Here is a 14,086-nt window from a genome sequence, read left to right as displayed (position 1 = left end):
TTTCTAATAATTTATTAATTTGGGGCCAAATTCATTTCCAAAAAGCATTTACACAGGGACAAAAAAAAATTAAATGATCTAACGTCCCAACTTCTATTCTACAATGCCAGCATCTATTGGATCTAGTGCTATCTATCTTTTGTAAACGCGTAGGGGTCCATAAAACTCGATGGAACAAAAACATCCACGTTTGACTCATAGATGCTGACCTTGTAGACCTTAATCTCCAGGACCAAAATCGTGGCCATTGAGACGCAGAAATTGTCTGTCCAATCTCAATACTCCAAATATCCCTAAGTCAAGTTTTCTTTTTTTTATTTAGAAATCCATTTAACAATTTATACCATTTTGCGGCTTGGAAACACCTGGAAACGCCTGGAAACAGAGAACCTGCAAGCTATATAGCACAGTTACTTACCGTAACAGGTGTTATCCAGGGACAGCAGGCAGATATTCTTGACTGATGGGTGACGGCACCGACGGAGCCCCGGTACAGACAATTTTAGAGTGATTGCACTCTAAGAACTTGGAAAGTTCTAGTAGGCCGCACCGTGCACGCGCGAGTGCCTTCCCGCCCGACAGAGGCGCGCGGTCCCCAGTTAGGATAAGCCAGCTAAGAAGCCAACCCGGGGAGGTGGGTGGGACGCAAGAATATCTGCCTGCTGTCCCTGGATAACACCTGTTATGGTAAGTAACTGTGCTTTTATCCCAGGACAAGCAGGCAGCATATTCTTGACTGATGGGTGACCTCCAAGCTAACAAAAAGAGGGATGGAGGGAAGGTTGGCCATTAGGAAAACAAATTTTGCAAAACAGATTGGCCGAAGTGTCCATCCCGTCTGGAGAATGCATCCAGACAATAGTGAGATGTAAAAGTATGAACTGAGGACCAAGTAGCAGCCTTGCAGATTTCCTCAATAGGAGTGGAACGGAGGAAAGCTACAGATGCTGCCATAGCTCGAACTCTATGGGCCGTGACAGAACCTTCCAGTGTTAGTCCGGTCTGAGCATAACAGAATGAAATGCACGCTGCAAGCCAATTTGACAACGTACGTTTAGAAACAGGACGTCCCAATTTATTCGGATCAAAGGACAGAAAGAGTTGGGGAGATGATCTGTGGGGCTTAGTACGCTCTAAATAGTAAGCTAGAGCCCGCTTACAGTCCAAAGTGTGGAGAGCCTGTTCTCCAGAATGAGAGTGAGGTTTCGGAAAGAAGACAGGCAGAACAATGGATTGGTTGAGATGGAATTCAGAGACAACCTTAGGGAGAAACTTTGGATGTGTACGCAGAACCACCTTGTCATGATGAAAGACTGTAAAAGGTGGATCAGCAACTAGTGCATGGAGCTCACTGACCCTCCTGGCAGAGGTAAGAGCAATAAGGAAAAGTACCTTCCAAGTGAGAAACTTGAAAGAAGCGGTAGCCAAAGGTTCAAATGGAGGCTTCATTAAGGCGGAAAGAACCACATTGAGATCCCAGATTACAGGAGGGGCTCTGAGAGGTGGTTTCACATTGAAAAGACCCCGCATGAATCTGGACACCAAGGGATGAGCCGAGAGAAGTTTTCCATGAACTGGCTCATGAAAAGCAGCAATAGCACTGAGGTGGACTCTGATGGAAGTAGACTTGAGGCCAGAGTCAGACAAAGAAAGTAGATAATCCAACAAAGTCTCCACTGCAAGGGAAGTGGGATCATGGTGATGAAGAAGACACCAGGAAGAAAACCGTGTCCACTTCTGATGGTAACATTGCAGAGTGGCCAGTTTCCTGGAGGCATCCAGAATGGAACGAACGGGCTGAGACAAAGAAGTATCATGAGAAGTCAGCCCGAGAGAAACCAAGCTGTCAGGTGCAGAGACTGGAGGTTGGGATGTAGAAGGGTCTCCTGATGTTGCGTAAGCAGAGAAGGAAACAGCGGAAGAAAAGGCTCCCTGGCACTGAGTTGAAGTAGAAGGGAGAACCAATGTTGCCTGGGCCACCATGGAGCAATCAGAATCATGGTGGCTCGTTCCCTCTTGAGCTTGAACAAGGTTCTTAACATGAGAGGCAGAGGAGGGAAAGCGTACAGGAACAGATTGGACCAATCGAGGAGAAATGCATCTGCTGCCAGACGGTGAGGAGAGTAGAGTCTGGAGCAGAATAGGGGCAGCTGGTGATTGTGAGGAGCTGCAAAGAGGTCTATCTGAGGAGTGCCCCACTGAGCGAAGATGGACTGTAGAGTTAAAGGATCGAGTGTCCACTCGTAAGGCTGGAGAATTCTGCTGAGCTTGTCCGCTAACGAATTCTGTTCTCCCTGAATGTAGACAGCTTTCAGGAATAGTTGGTGATCTGTGGCCCAAGCCCAAATCTTCTGGGCTTCCTGACACAAGAGGCGAGAGCCTGTCCCACCCTGTTTGTTGATGTAGTACATCGCAACTTGATTGTCTGTGCACAGCAGGAGGACCTGAGGAAAGAGAAGATGTTGGAAGGCCTTGAGGGCATAAAACATCGCTCTGAGTTCCAGGAAATTGATATGATGCTTCATTTCCTGGGCTGTCCAAAGTCCTTGAGTTTGGAACTCGTTCAAATGAGCTCCCCAGGCATAAGGGGAGGCGTCGGTGGTGATGACAAGTTGATGAGGAGGTAGATGGAACAGAAGGCCTCTGGAGAGATTTGAGGATATCAACCACCATTGTAGAGACTGACGAAGAGATGATGTCACAGATATGTGTCGTGAGCAAGGATCCATCGCTTGGGACCATTGGGTAGCTAGGGTCCATTGAGGAGTGCGCAGGTGAAGACGTGCGAGGGGTGTGACATGAACTGTGGAAGCCATGTGACCAAAGAGTATCATCATTTGTTTGGCAGAGATGGAACGTTGTGGAAGTACCTGCTGACATAGAGATTGAAGAGTGTGAAGACGGTTGGACGGCAGGAACGCTCTCATGAGGATTGTGTCCAGCACCGCTCCAATGAATTGAAGTCTCTGAGTGGGGATGAGATGAGATTTGGGTAGATTGATCTCGAACCCCAGAAGTTGGAGAAACAGGATGGTTTGGTTGGTGGCCAGGAGTACTGTCTGAGATGAATTGGCCTTTATCAACCAATCTTCCAGGTAAGTAAAGACCTGAAGGTGGTGAGAGCGTAGAAAGGCAGCCACCACAATCAGACATTTGGTGAACACTCTTGGAGAGGAGGCAAGGCCGAAGGGCAGCACCTTGTATTGGTAATGACAATGATTGATCATGAAACGGAGGTACTGTCTGGAGGTCAGATTGACCGGTATGTGAGTGTATGCGTCTTTGAGATCGAGGGAGCATAGCCAGTCGTCTTGATTGAGAAGAGGGTAAAGAGTGGCTAAAGAAAGCATCTTGAATTTCTCTTTGACTAAGCATTTGTTGAGATCGCAAAGATCTAGAATTGGCCTGAGATCTCCTGTTTTTTTGGGAACTAGAAAGTAACAGGGAGTAGAATCCCTGTCCCTTTTGATCTAGAGGAACTTCCTCTATGGCGTTCAAAAGGAGGAGGGATTGAACCTCTTGGAGAAGGAGGGAAGACTGAGGAGTGTTCAAAGCAGACTCTCTTGGCAGACTTTGGGCAGGAAGGGTCTGAAAGTTGAGAGAGTAGCCGTGGCGGATGATGTTGAGGACCCATTGGTCCGAAGTGATAACTTCCCACCGGCTGAGGAAAAAAGTGAGACGGCCACCTATAGGTTGAGGTAGATGGGTAGATGTGTGGACGCTGGCTATGCCCTGGAGAATCAAGTCAAAAGGGCTGCGTAGATTTTTGCTGTGAAGGTGGCTTCACAGGTTGCTGTTGCGGTGGCCTAGGAGTCTGTCGTTGTTGCTGACGTTGACGCCTAGGTTGCTGGGGAGCTGATGGCAATGGACGAGCCACATAACAGCGTTGATAGGCCGACTGCTGTCTGAAAGGCCGTGCCGGTGGAGCCTTCTTTTTTGTTTTGAGCAGAGTATCCCAGCGAGTCTCATGGGCAGAGAGGTTTTGGGTGGTCGAGTCCATGGATTCCCCAAAGAGCTCATCCCCCAGGCATGGGGCATTAGCCAACCGATCTTGATGGTTGACATCAAGCTCGGATACTCTAAGCCAGGCAAGGCGGCGCATGGCCACAGACATGGCCATGGCTCTAGTGGTAAGTTCAAACGTGTCATAAATGGATCTTACCATAAATTTATGGAGTTGGAAAAGAGAAGACGAGCAGTGGTGGAAAGCCTGTCGTTTCCGATCAGGAAGGTACTTTTCAAAGGAAGCCATGGTGGTAAGGAGATGCTTAAGATAAAAAGAAAAGTGAAAAGCATAATTACCAGATCTATTAGCTAACATTGCATTCTGGTATAACCTCTTACCGAATTTGTCCATGGCTTTGCCCTCTCTGCCAGGAGGGACAGAAGCATATACACTAGCTCCGGCGGATTTCTTAAGTGTAGATTCCACAAGCAGAGATTCATGTGGAAGCTGTGGCTTATCGAATCCAGGAATAGGGATTACTTTATATAATGAATCTAATTTACGGGGAGCTCCTGGGATGGTCAAAGGAGTCTCTAGGTTCTTATAGAAAGTTTCCCTCAAGATGTCATGAAGAGGGAGTTTCAAAAATTCCTTTGGAGGCTGGTCGAAATCAAGGGCATCCAGAAAGGCTTTGGATTTTTTAGACTCCGCCTCCAAAGGAATGGAAAGAGATTCACACATGTCTTTCAAAAAAGAAGTGAAAGACGTAGAATCATGTTTGGAGGATGGATCAGGAAGAGCAGAATCATCCTCATCCGAGGAACACTCACCCTCAGAAAGAAAAGGCTCTTCGGAGTCACCCCACAGATCAGGGTCCCTAATATGGGAGCTATGGTCTCGAGACTCCGGAGTAGAGGGTTCCAGATGTCGGGATTTGCGTGTCGACTTACCCGACCTCATAGATACGGTACCGGGAGACGTTACCGACTGCAACGGTGCCGAAGTCTGCACCGACTGATGTTGGGCTCTCGGTTCCGGTGCGAGGACTGGCATCGATATCGATGAGGCAGAGTGGACCGGTACCGAAGCAGTGGATGCAGATAATAGAGGCTGCTCTACTGCCAGTACCGGTGGCTCAGACTGGACCGGGGCCGGAAGGTTCGGTGCCAATAGAGCAGGGAGGAGTTGTTGTAACTGCTCCTTGAGCTGCACCTGTAGGATGGCTGCAATGCGCTCATCCAAAGAAGGCACCGGTACCGCCTTTTTCTTTTGTGGTACCTGCGGTGCTGCTTGACGCCCCGGAGATGAGGAGCCCGAGGTCGAGGGACTCACCTCGATGGGTGCGGAGCGCTTCCGCGGGCGCCTCACGGTCGGCAGGACTGGGCTCGCTGCAATCGAGACCAGAGGACGCTCCAGCGGGGAAGGCTTCTTAGCCGTCTTACCTGGGTGTTACGACGCCGGCGCGGTATCGACGAAGAGGGTGCCGACTGAGATGGGGCCGATACCTGTGTCGATGTCGCAGGATCGGACATATCGGCACCAAAAAGTAAGCGCTGCTGTATCTGGCGATTTTTTAAGGTACGTTTTTTCAACGTGGCACAGCGGGTGCAGGTGGAAGCCTGATGCTCAGGACCTAGGCACTGTAAGCACCAGTTGTGCGGGTCCGTGAGGGATATAGGCCGTGCACACCGCTGGCACTTTTTAAACCCTGGCTGGGGGGGCATGAAAGTAAAAACGGCTTCTGCCAAATCGAAGGCCGAGGCCTCGATGATGGCAGCAGGCCCTGCCGGGGCAAAACTGAATGAAGAAAAAATAAAGAAATAAACTCTATTGTTTGTTTGTTTGTTTGTTTTTTTAACGAAAAAGAAAAGAAAGAAAGGAAAAATGTTTTCCAAAAAGGTTTCACGAGCGGGAAGGCGTATAAGAAAAAATTTCAACAGCCGTTGAAAAATGCGACTTCTTAGCTCCGCGGAAACTAAGAAACTGGGGACCGCGCGCCTCTGTCGTGCGGGAAGGCACTCGCACGTGCGCGGTGCGGCCTACTAGAACTTTCCAAGTTCTTAGAGTGCAATCACTCTAAAATTGTCCGTACCGGGGCTCCGTCGGTGCCGTCACCCATCAGTCAAGAATATGCTGCCTGCTTGTCCTGGGATAATGAGTATTAAGATCTTTCCATTCAAGGAACCCTGCCTGAATCGCCTGCTACAATTGCATCCATTTAAAATATTGTATTTTATTTAAGCCAAATTTATGTTGCAATTGTGATCCTTCTGAAATGACATCATTCAATGTCCGTATACCTGCAATTATCCATTGTTTCCAGACGATCTTAAATCCAAATCAGAAATTGCTCCAGATGTTGTCAAGGTTCTTTCCCTTTAGTGCAGATTCTTTCCTCTAGATCCTACGGGGGAACAGCAGGGTCATCTGAGGGGGAGTATAGCACTTGTGGCCCCAACAGCAACACCAGCCTCAATGGCACCTCTAGCAGAAGGAAGCCAGGGTCAGGGGTGCCAGAGGGAGAGCAGGGGATCCAGGAGAGTTTGCAAACTGGGGTGAGGAATTTGGATTTTGTTTTCAAAATGTCTCCTTTGTACTGGTTTTTCTTTCAATACACACTTTATTAGCACTATGGTCATTTGCACGCCATTAGTTTACCACACTGAGATTAACCCTTCCTTCCCCCTTTTTACATAGCTGCGGTAGAGCTTTCTACTGTGCCCTGGAGCGCTAAATGCGTCAATGCTCATAGGAATTCTATGAGCATTGGAGCAGCGTTGGAACACTTAGCGCTCTGGGCCGTGATAGAAACCTCTACCGTGGCTTAGTAAAAGGGGGAGGAGGTAAATGATTTTTGGCATGTGCATTAGAATGCTGTGTGTTGAACTTTAGCGCATACTAGCCCACAGTGTGTGAATTAAAGATACGCTATTGCCACGCCACCCCCACAGGTCTAGAAGCTGCAGCATTCCCAGAAGTAAGAAGTGGCAGCTCTGAAGGCTCACGTGGGCTGGGATGGAGGAAGAAAAATGATGGGGCTCACTGGGAGCAGGTGAGTAGTGGACCGAAGCCTGGGAATGGAACAGAGTCAGGGGAATTACACTAGGGATGGGAATTGGGGGAGGGGGAGATGGAGATGCAGCATGAGAACGGGTGAATGGTGGGGCTAAGAGTGAGGAGATGGCAGCAGTGGCGTACCTAGCATTTGTGACACCCGCGGCCCATCATTTTTTGACATCCCCCATCTGTATGAAAAATATAATTTCTAGTAACAATCCACACGTCACACATGAGTACCTAGGAAAAGGCAGCATCTTACATACTGCAGTGAGAAGTACATCAATACACCCATTGTAAAACTAAACAAGCCAGACTAGTACAGATCAATCCTAACACAAAACCATGTCTGTCGAACACACAGAACACAGAAAACACCTTCGCCTAGTATGGAATATATAATCACAAACTACCCCCCCTTTTACAAAATTGTAGTGTAGATTTTAGCCATGGTGGTAACAGCTCAGACACTCATAGAATTCTGAGCATCAGAGCTGTTACCACCATGGCAGGCGCTTTAAAACGCTCTACAGTTTTGTAAAAAAAGGGGGGATAAAATAGAAATACGTAGACAAAGGTTAAATTGAACCACCAAGAAGCTGGACTCTGCATACAATGCAACACCACAGAAACAGCGATGCATCTCCCCTAAAGCAAAAATAAATAAATATAATTTTTTTTTCTACCTTGTCTTCTCTGGTTTCTGCTTTCCTCATCTTCTTGTCACTCTCTTCCTTTCATCCACCGTCTACCCTCTCTCTGCCCCTTCTATAGGACATCTTTTCTCCTTCTATTCCCCTTCCAGAAACTTTATGCCTCCTCCTTCCATCTCTCCCTTCACCCTCATTGGGATGGCATCCATCTCCTTCCCCCCACCATGCCCTGGCATCTCTCCCTCCCCTCCATGATCTGGTATCTCCTTTCCTTTCCCTCCTTCCCATGGACTTGGCATCTCTTTTTCCTCTCCCTTGTCTTCCTTCTCCCTTTTCCCTCTGTCTCCCCAATTAGCTGCTACAGCAGCAGCATTTCTTCCCCCCTCCCTTCCCTGTGCAGCAGCATTTCTTTTCCCTGCCCTGTGCAGCAACAGCGTTTCTGGCCGGTTCCTTACTGCAACTGGTTTTCCATTCAAAGCCGCGGGCTCGACACCTTGAGTGATCCGCGGCTGCATTGGAAGCCTTCTCTCTGACATTGTGACATCAGAGGGAATGCTTCCAATGCAGCTGCGGATCGCACGAGGAGCCGATGGCTGCATCTTTGAGTGGAAAAACTACTGCATGGGAGCTGGCCAGAAACCAAACACCCGCTGGAGGGAGCACAAGCTGGGCCGTGGACACCCCTGATTTGAAGTTTACTGCCGCCGCTGCTGGTTAAGGAAAGCAGCAGCGGCAGAATAGGGAGGGTGGCCGGCTGTGCACCCCCTTGGAGCATGTACCTGGGGAGAAACCCCCCCCCACTTGGTAGGCCACTGGATGGCAGTGAGGTTCAAAGTAGGGAGGCAGGGCTGGAGAGAACCTGGAAAGAAGAGCTGAGGAAGGGATCAAGTCTGGAGGACAGGGAGTTAAGCCTAATGAGGGGAGAATTTGTGCCTGAAAGAATGGAGGTTCAGGGAATTAAGCCAAGGGGGGGAGAATGGGGGCCAAAAGGAACCAGAGGAAAGGAAGCAAATTTTATATGCTTTCTAAATTGCATTTTAAATTGTGCACTCACAGAGAATGATTGTATTCTGCTATTCTGGCATCGCATGCAGACCTGTGCACAGAACTTTTTTTTTCTTTGTGCTGCTGTTCCCCAAGGAGTAACTGATGAAAACGTCAGTAAAACATAACGTACCTTTATGTATTCCTGACGCTGCTGCTCCAGGGTTTCAAATCTCTTTGAGACATAAGCTGGGAAATAAAGTAATATTATCATTCTGGGCTTTATGTTTGGGTCAGATCAGACATTCTCGGTGCAGTTTTCAAATTGTCTCATTAGTGGAAAGTCAGCACACACGTTTTCCCTTCAGACTTTGCATGAATTTGAAAAGGAAAACACAGAAGGGACTTCCACTTTAAAAAGGATATACATATTTTTCTTCCCCATCTTAAACATCTACAGACTTTAGGATAGATTCACTAAACGCACCGATCGTGTCCTGACCAGTTTGCAATCGTTCTCCGACCCCGACCCGATTCAATAACCTTCTGCTTGATCAATCTCCCACCCGATCCGATCCGCCCATGCAAATGAGGGGAAATGACATGCATAAGAAGGAAGCCATCGATTCACTAAGCAGAAGAAGAAACACCAATTGGATTTGCCGATCCGAAATGAAGCGACTGCTGAGGACCAGTCGCTACTGGCCTTGCCGCCCTGAAATCCCAGTATCAAGGTTAGAAAACAACCATCAAAATAAAACATATAAAACTGTAAAATATCTATACATATGCATACGAACTCCCTTTTTATATATTCTGCAAAAAGCGCAGTGCGAGCCCGTGGTTTTAACCCGCGGGTTTAAAGCGTGTTCTGTTCCACAATCTGACTGCACAAAAATCATTCCTTTTAAAATGTCCACTCGTAGGGCCAGCAAGTAAACTGCAGCCACCCCTCCCCCTTTATTTTGAGCTCGCTTGTGCGAAGAGCAAGCGCATGCGCAAATGGCATCTACAGCCAACAAGGATAATCTGTGCATGCGTCTCAATCGCTCTACAGCGATCCACGAAATCATTTGTGGGCGTGCGTCCGATCAGATCATTTGTATGTTGAATCTGTAGTGAAACGGTCACTCGGCAAAACTCAGCCACGAATCGTCCAACAACGATCCAGATCGGCGAGTTTGGTGAATCTAGGCCTTTTACAGAGGGTGTCACACTCTCACATTCTTTGAGCCCTATTTCTCGCTCATCAGAGCTTCAGAACCAGCGCACTAATCTGGACCATTGCTTTCATGAGAGGGTATTCCTACAGAAGTGGTCCAAATCCCAGCACATGTGGGATTTGGACAGAAGACAATTTTCAGCTCAAAGAAATGTACCCAAATTGCTCACACTTTGTCTATATTCTTTCAGAGGCTCCAGAGAAAAGCCAATATCATTTAATGCTGCCTTGATTCATTTGCAAAAATCATTCTAGATTTATACTCTTTGGCCTAAAATCTCCCCCCTTGGGATGGTTCACTCTTGTCATCTCTGCTTTTAGCCCCAGTGACGGTGGCACATTTTCAGAGATGATTTTTACCCAGGCAAAATGCTTTTTACCCACATAAATTACTTTGGAAATGGTTCACAGTCATAAGTGTGCGAGACAAACACGTGCCAACATTTGAGAGCGGACAATTGAGCGCAAGACTTCAGCACACCGCTCTAAAAGCTTATTTTAAAGGGCTCCGACAGGGGGTATAGGAGTGGTTTTGGGGAGTTGTAACCCCCCATTATACAGAAAACTTAACTTTTCCCCCGCCAAATAGGTAAAAAGTTAAGTTTTCTGTAGATTGTGGGGAGTTACATCCCCCACACCCCCCAACACGGCAGCGCGAACAGTATTAAGTAAAGTGGGGGGGTTCCCCCATCCCCCGTCGGAGCCCTTTAAAATAAGCTTTTAGAGCGGCGCGCTGAAGTCTTGCGCTCAATTGTCCACTCTTGCGCTTTTGTCCCGTCACCTTTGGAAATATATCTGAGAGCAGCAGAAACCCAAAGTTACGCAATAAATGGAGCCTAGACACAGGATGATTACAGAAAAGGACAGAGGAAGTGGTAAGCGCCCTGGACAGCCGAGGGAAGATTTTTCCACAGGGTGAGCAAGCCCTACAAGAGAAAAGCAGGGCTCTTGCAAGCAAGATGGGCAGAGAGGGAGAATTATGCTGTCCATGAGCCTTAAAAGGAAAGAGGATGGAATTTTGATATTCAAAGTGATTTCCATGTTAAATGCAATTACTTATTTTGTACCTCGGGTAATGAGTTAGGTGACTTGCCCAGAGCCACAAGGAGTTGCAGTGGGAATTGAAGCACTGCACTATTAGGCTCCTCCTCTAGGGGGGTCACCTAGAGCAGTGTTCTTCAACCTTTTGACACCTATGGACCAGTGGAAATAAAATAATTATTTTGTGGACCGGCATCAGTCCGCAGACTGGCGGTTGAAGAACACTGGGCTAAGTTGTGGGCCAGACCCCGCCCATCTCCACCTAATCTCTGCCCCAGACCCCGCCCCCACAATAGTACTAATTGTACCACCATTTTTCATATACACACACACACAATATAATTGTATTAACAACACTTAATGGTTAACCACAAAATTAAATTACACAAAGCACACTGTATGCTTCTTAACATTCATTCCTTACCAGAACACAGATAACCCCATGCAAATACAAGACCAAAAACCAAAAGTAGTAAAATGCTTGAGTACCTGAATAAATTCATGTAAACCGTTCTGAACTCCCCTGGGAGAATGGTATAGAAAAATTGAATTAAAAAAATAAATAATATATACAAACAAATCCTAAGATGCAAGACTCTGCAAGCAGTACAACCGCAGAGGAAAAGAAACATAAGAACATAAGCAGTGCCTCCGCCGGGTCAGACCATAGGTCCATCCTGCCCAGCAGTCCGCTCCCGCGGCGGCCCAAACAGGTCACGACCTGTCTGAATAACCAGAAGGGGCCCCCTTGCCACCTTGGTTTCCCATTGAAGTCCTATCTTCCCATCGAAGTCCTAATCCTCCGGTCTTGCACATTCACGACTTGGTTGGGTTTCCATATTATTACCTGGTTAGTTTTCTATACTTGTATTACATCCCAGCTCCTCCCTCAGTATCCCACGATCCCTTTATCCCTCAGGAATCCGTCCAATCCCTGTTTGAATCCCTGTACCGTACTCTGCCTGATCACTTCCTCCGGTAGCGCATTCCAAGTGTCCACGACCCTTTGGGTGAAAAAAAACTTCCTTGCATTTGTTTTGAACCTATCTCCCTTCAGTTTCTCCGAATACCCCCTCGTACTTGTTGTCCCCTTCAGTCTGAAGAATCTGTCCCTATCCACCCTCTCTATGCCCCTCATGATCTTGAAGGTCTCTATCATATCTCCCCTGAGCCTCCTCTTTTCCAGAGAGAAGAGCCCCAGCCTATCCAACCTCTCGGCGTATGGGCAGTGTTCCAGCCCTTTTACCAGTTTCGTTGCTCTCCTTTGGACTCTCTCAAGTACCGCCATGTCCTTCTTGAGGTGTGGCGACCAATACTGAACGCAGTATTCCAGATGTGGACGCACCATCGCTCGATACAATGGCATGATGACTTCCCGCGTCCTGGTTGTTATGCCCCTCTTTATGATGCCCAGCATCCTGTTGGCTTTTTTCGAGGCTGCTGCGCACTGTGCAGATGGCTTCAGTGATGCCAACACACCCAAGTCTCTCTCAAGTCTGCTGTCTCCCAACAATGCCCCCCCAATTTGTAGTTGAACAACGGGTTCTTTTTCCCTATATGCATGACCTTGCATTTTTCCACGTTAAAGCGCATTTGCCATTTGTTTGCCCAGTCTTCCAGCTTGTCCAGGTCCCTTTGCAGGTCCTCACACTCCTCCCTGGACCTAACTCTACCGCACAGTTTGGTATCGTCTGCAAATTTTATAACCTCGCACTTTGCCTCCTTTTCCAGGTCATTGATAAATATGTTGAAGAGTAACGGCCCCAGCACCGATCCCTGTGGCACACCGCTCAGTGACTCCCCGCCAGTCAGAATATTGGCCCTTCACTCCGACCCTCTGCAGTCTACCCGACAACCAGTGCTTGATCCATCTGTGCACATCCCCTTCCACCCCGTGGTTCCACAGCTTCCTAAGCAGCCTTTCATGTGGCACCTTGTCGAAAGCCTTTTGAAAATCGAGGTAAATGATGTCTATGGGTTCCCCATTGTCCACCCGACTGCTTATTCCCTCAAAGAAGTACAGAAGGTTCGTTAAGCATGACCTTCCCTTACAGAATCCGTGCTGGCTTGTTCTCAGTAGGCCATTTCTCTCGATGTGCTCGCAAATGCCGTCTTTGATCATAGCTTCCACCATCTTCCCTATAATTGAAGTCAGGCTCACCGGCCTGTAGTTCCCGGGGTCACCCCTCGATCCCTTCTTGAAGATAGGTGTGACATTCGCCAATTTCCAGTCCTCTGGTACCTCTCCAGTTTTCAAGGATAGGTTGCAAACATGCTGGATTGTGCCCGCTATTTCTTCTCTTAGTTTCTTTAGAACCCTTGGGTGGATCCCGTCTGGGCCCGGTGATTTGCCGCATTTTAACCTGTCTATCTGTTTGAGGACATCCTCCTTACTTACCTCTATGTGCTCCAATTTTTCGGCCTGTTCCCCACTCATGAGCTCCTCTGAGTCCGGTATATTAGATGTGTCTTCTCTCGTGAAAACCGACGAGAAGAACGTGTTCAACCTCTCAGCTACCTCTTTATCCTCTTTAATCACTCCCTTCCTATCCCCATCGTCCAACGGCCCCACCTCCTCTCTCGCTGGTCGCTTCCCCTTTACGTAACTGAAGAATGCCTTGAAGTTTTTCGCCTCCCTGGCCAGCCCCTCTTCGTATTTCCCTTTTGCTTTTCTAACCTCTCGGTGGCATTCCTTTTGGCATTTCCTGTGCGCCTGGTGATTTTCTTCCGTTGGGTCCTTTGTCCATCTCTGGAAGGATACTTTTTTGTCATTTATTGCCCTCTTTACTTCAGTTGACATCCAAGCCGGGTCCTTTGACCGCTTGTTCTTGCAGCCTTTCCTGAAACTGGGGACGTACATTCTTTGTGCTTTCTGCAGGGTGTCCCTGAATAGGGTCCAGGCGCTTCCTACGGTCTCCATCCTAAAGATGTTTCTGAGCTTCCTCCCCACCATTTCCCTCATAGCAACATAGTTTCCTTTCCTGAAGTTGAGCGCAGTTGTTGCGGTCCTCCTTACTATGGGAGTCCCTCTTTCTAATTTGAATCTGATCGCGTTGTGGTCACTGTTGCTTAGTGGTCCTCCCACTTCTACCCCTCTTGCAGGCCCCCCTAATCCGTTTAGGATGAGGTCAAGAGTAGTATCCCCTCGCGTCGGTTCCCTGACTAGTTGCTCCATGAAGCAGT

The 14,086-nt window shown here is 47.9% G+C and overlaps 1 protein-coding gene across 3 annotated transcripts in view; it reads right to left on the bottom strand.

Moving 5' to 3' along the window:
- CATIP (ciliogenesis associated TTC17 interacting protein) overlaps positions 1-14,086 on the bottom strand; it is an 85,852-nt gene that overhangs the window by 37,970 nt on the left and 33,796 nt on the right. For all 3 annotated transcript variants that reach the window (XM_033946641.1, XM_033946642.1, XM_033946640.1), the window contains exon 6: positions 8,834-8,889. In XM_033946641.1, coding sequence (XP_033802532.1) covers positions 8,834-8,889 — 56 coding nt within the window. The remainder of the gene's footprint in view (positions 1-8,833; positions 8,890-14,086) is intronic.

This window comes from Geotrypetes seraphini, chromosome 5 (assembly GCF_902459505.1).
Source record: "Geotrypetes seraphini chromosome 5, aGeoSer1.1, whole genome shotgun sequence".
In the NCBI taxonomy this organism is placed as follows: Eukaryota; Metazoa; Chordata; class Amphibia; order Gymnophiona; family Dermophiidae; genus Geotrypetes; species Geotrypetes seraphini.
This window is presented reverse-complemented; position numbering and strand designations above follow the sequence as displayed.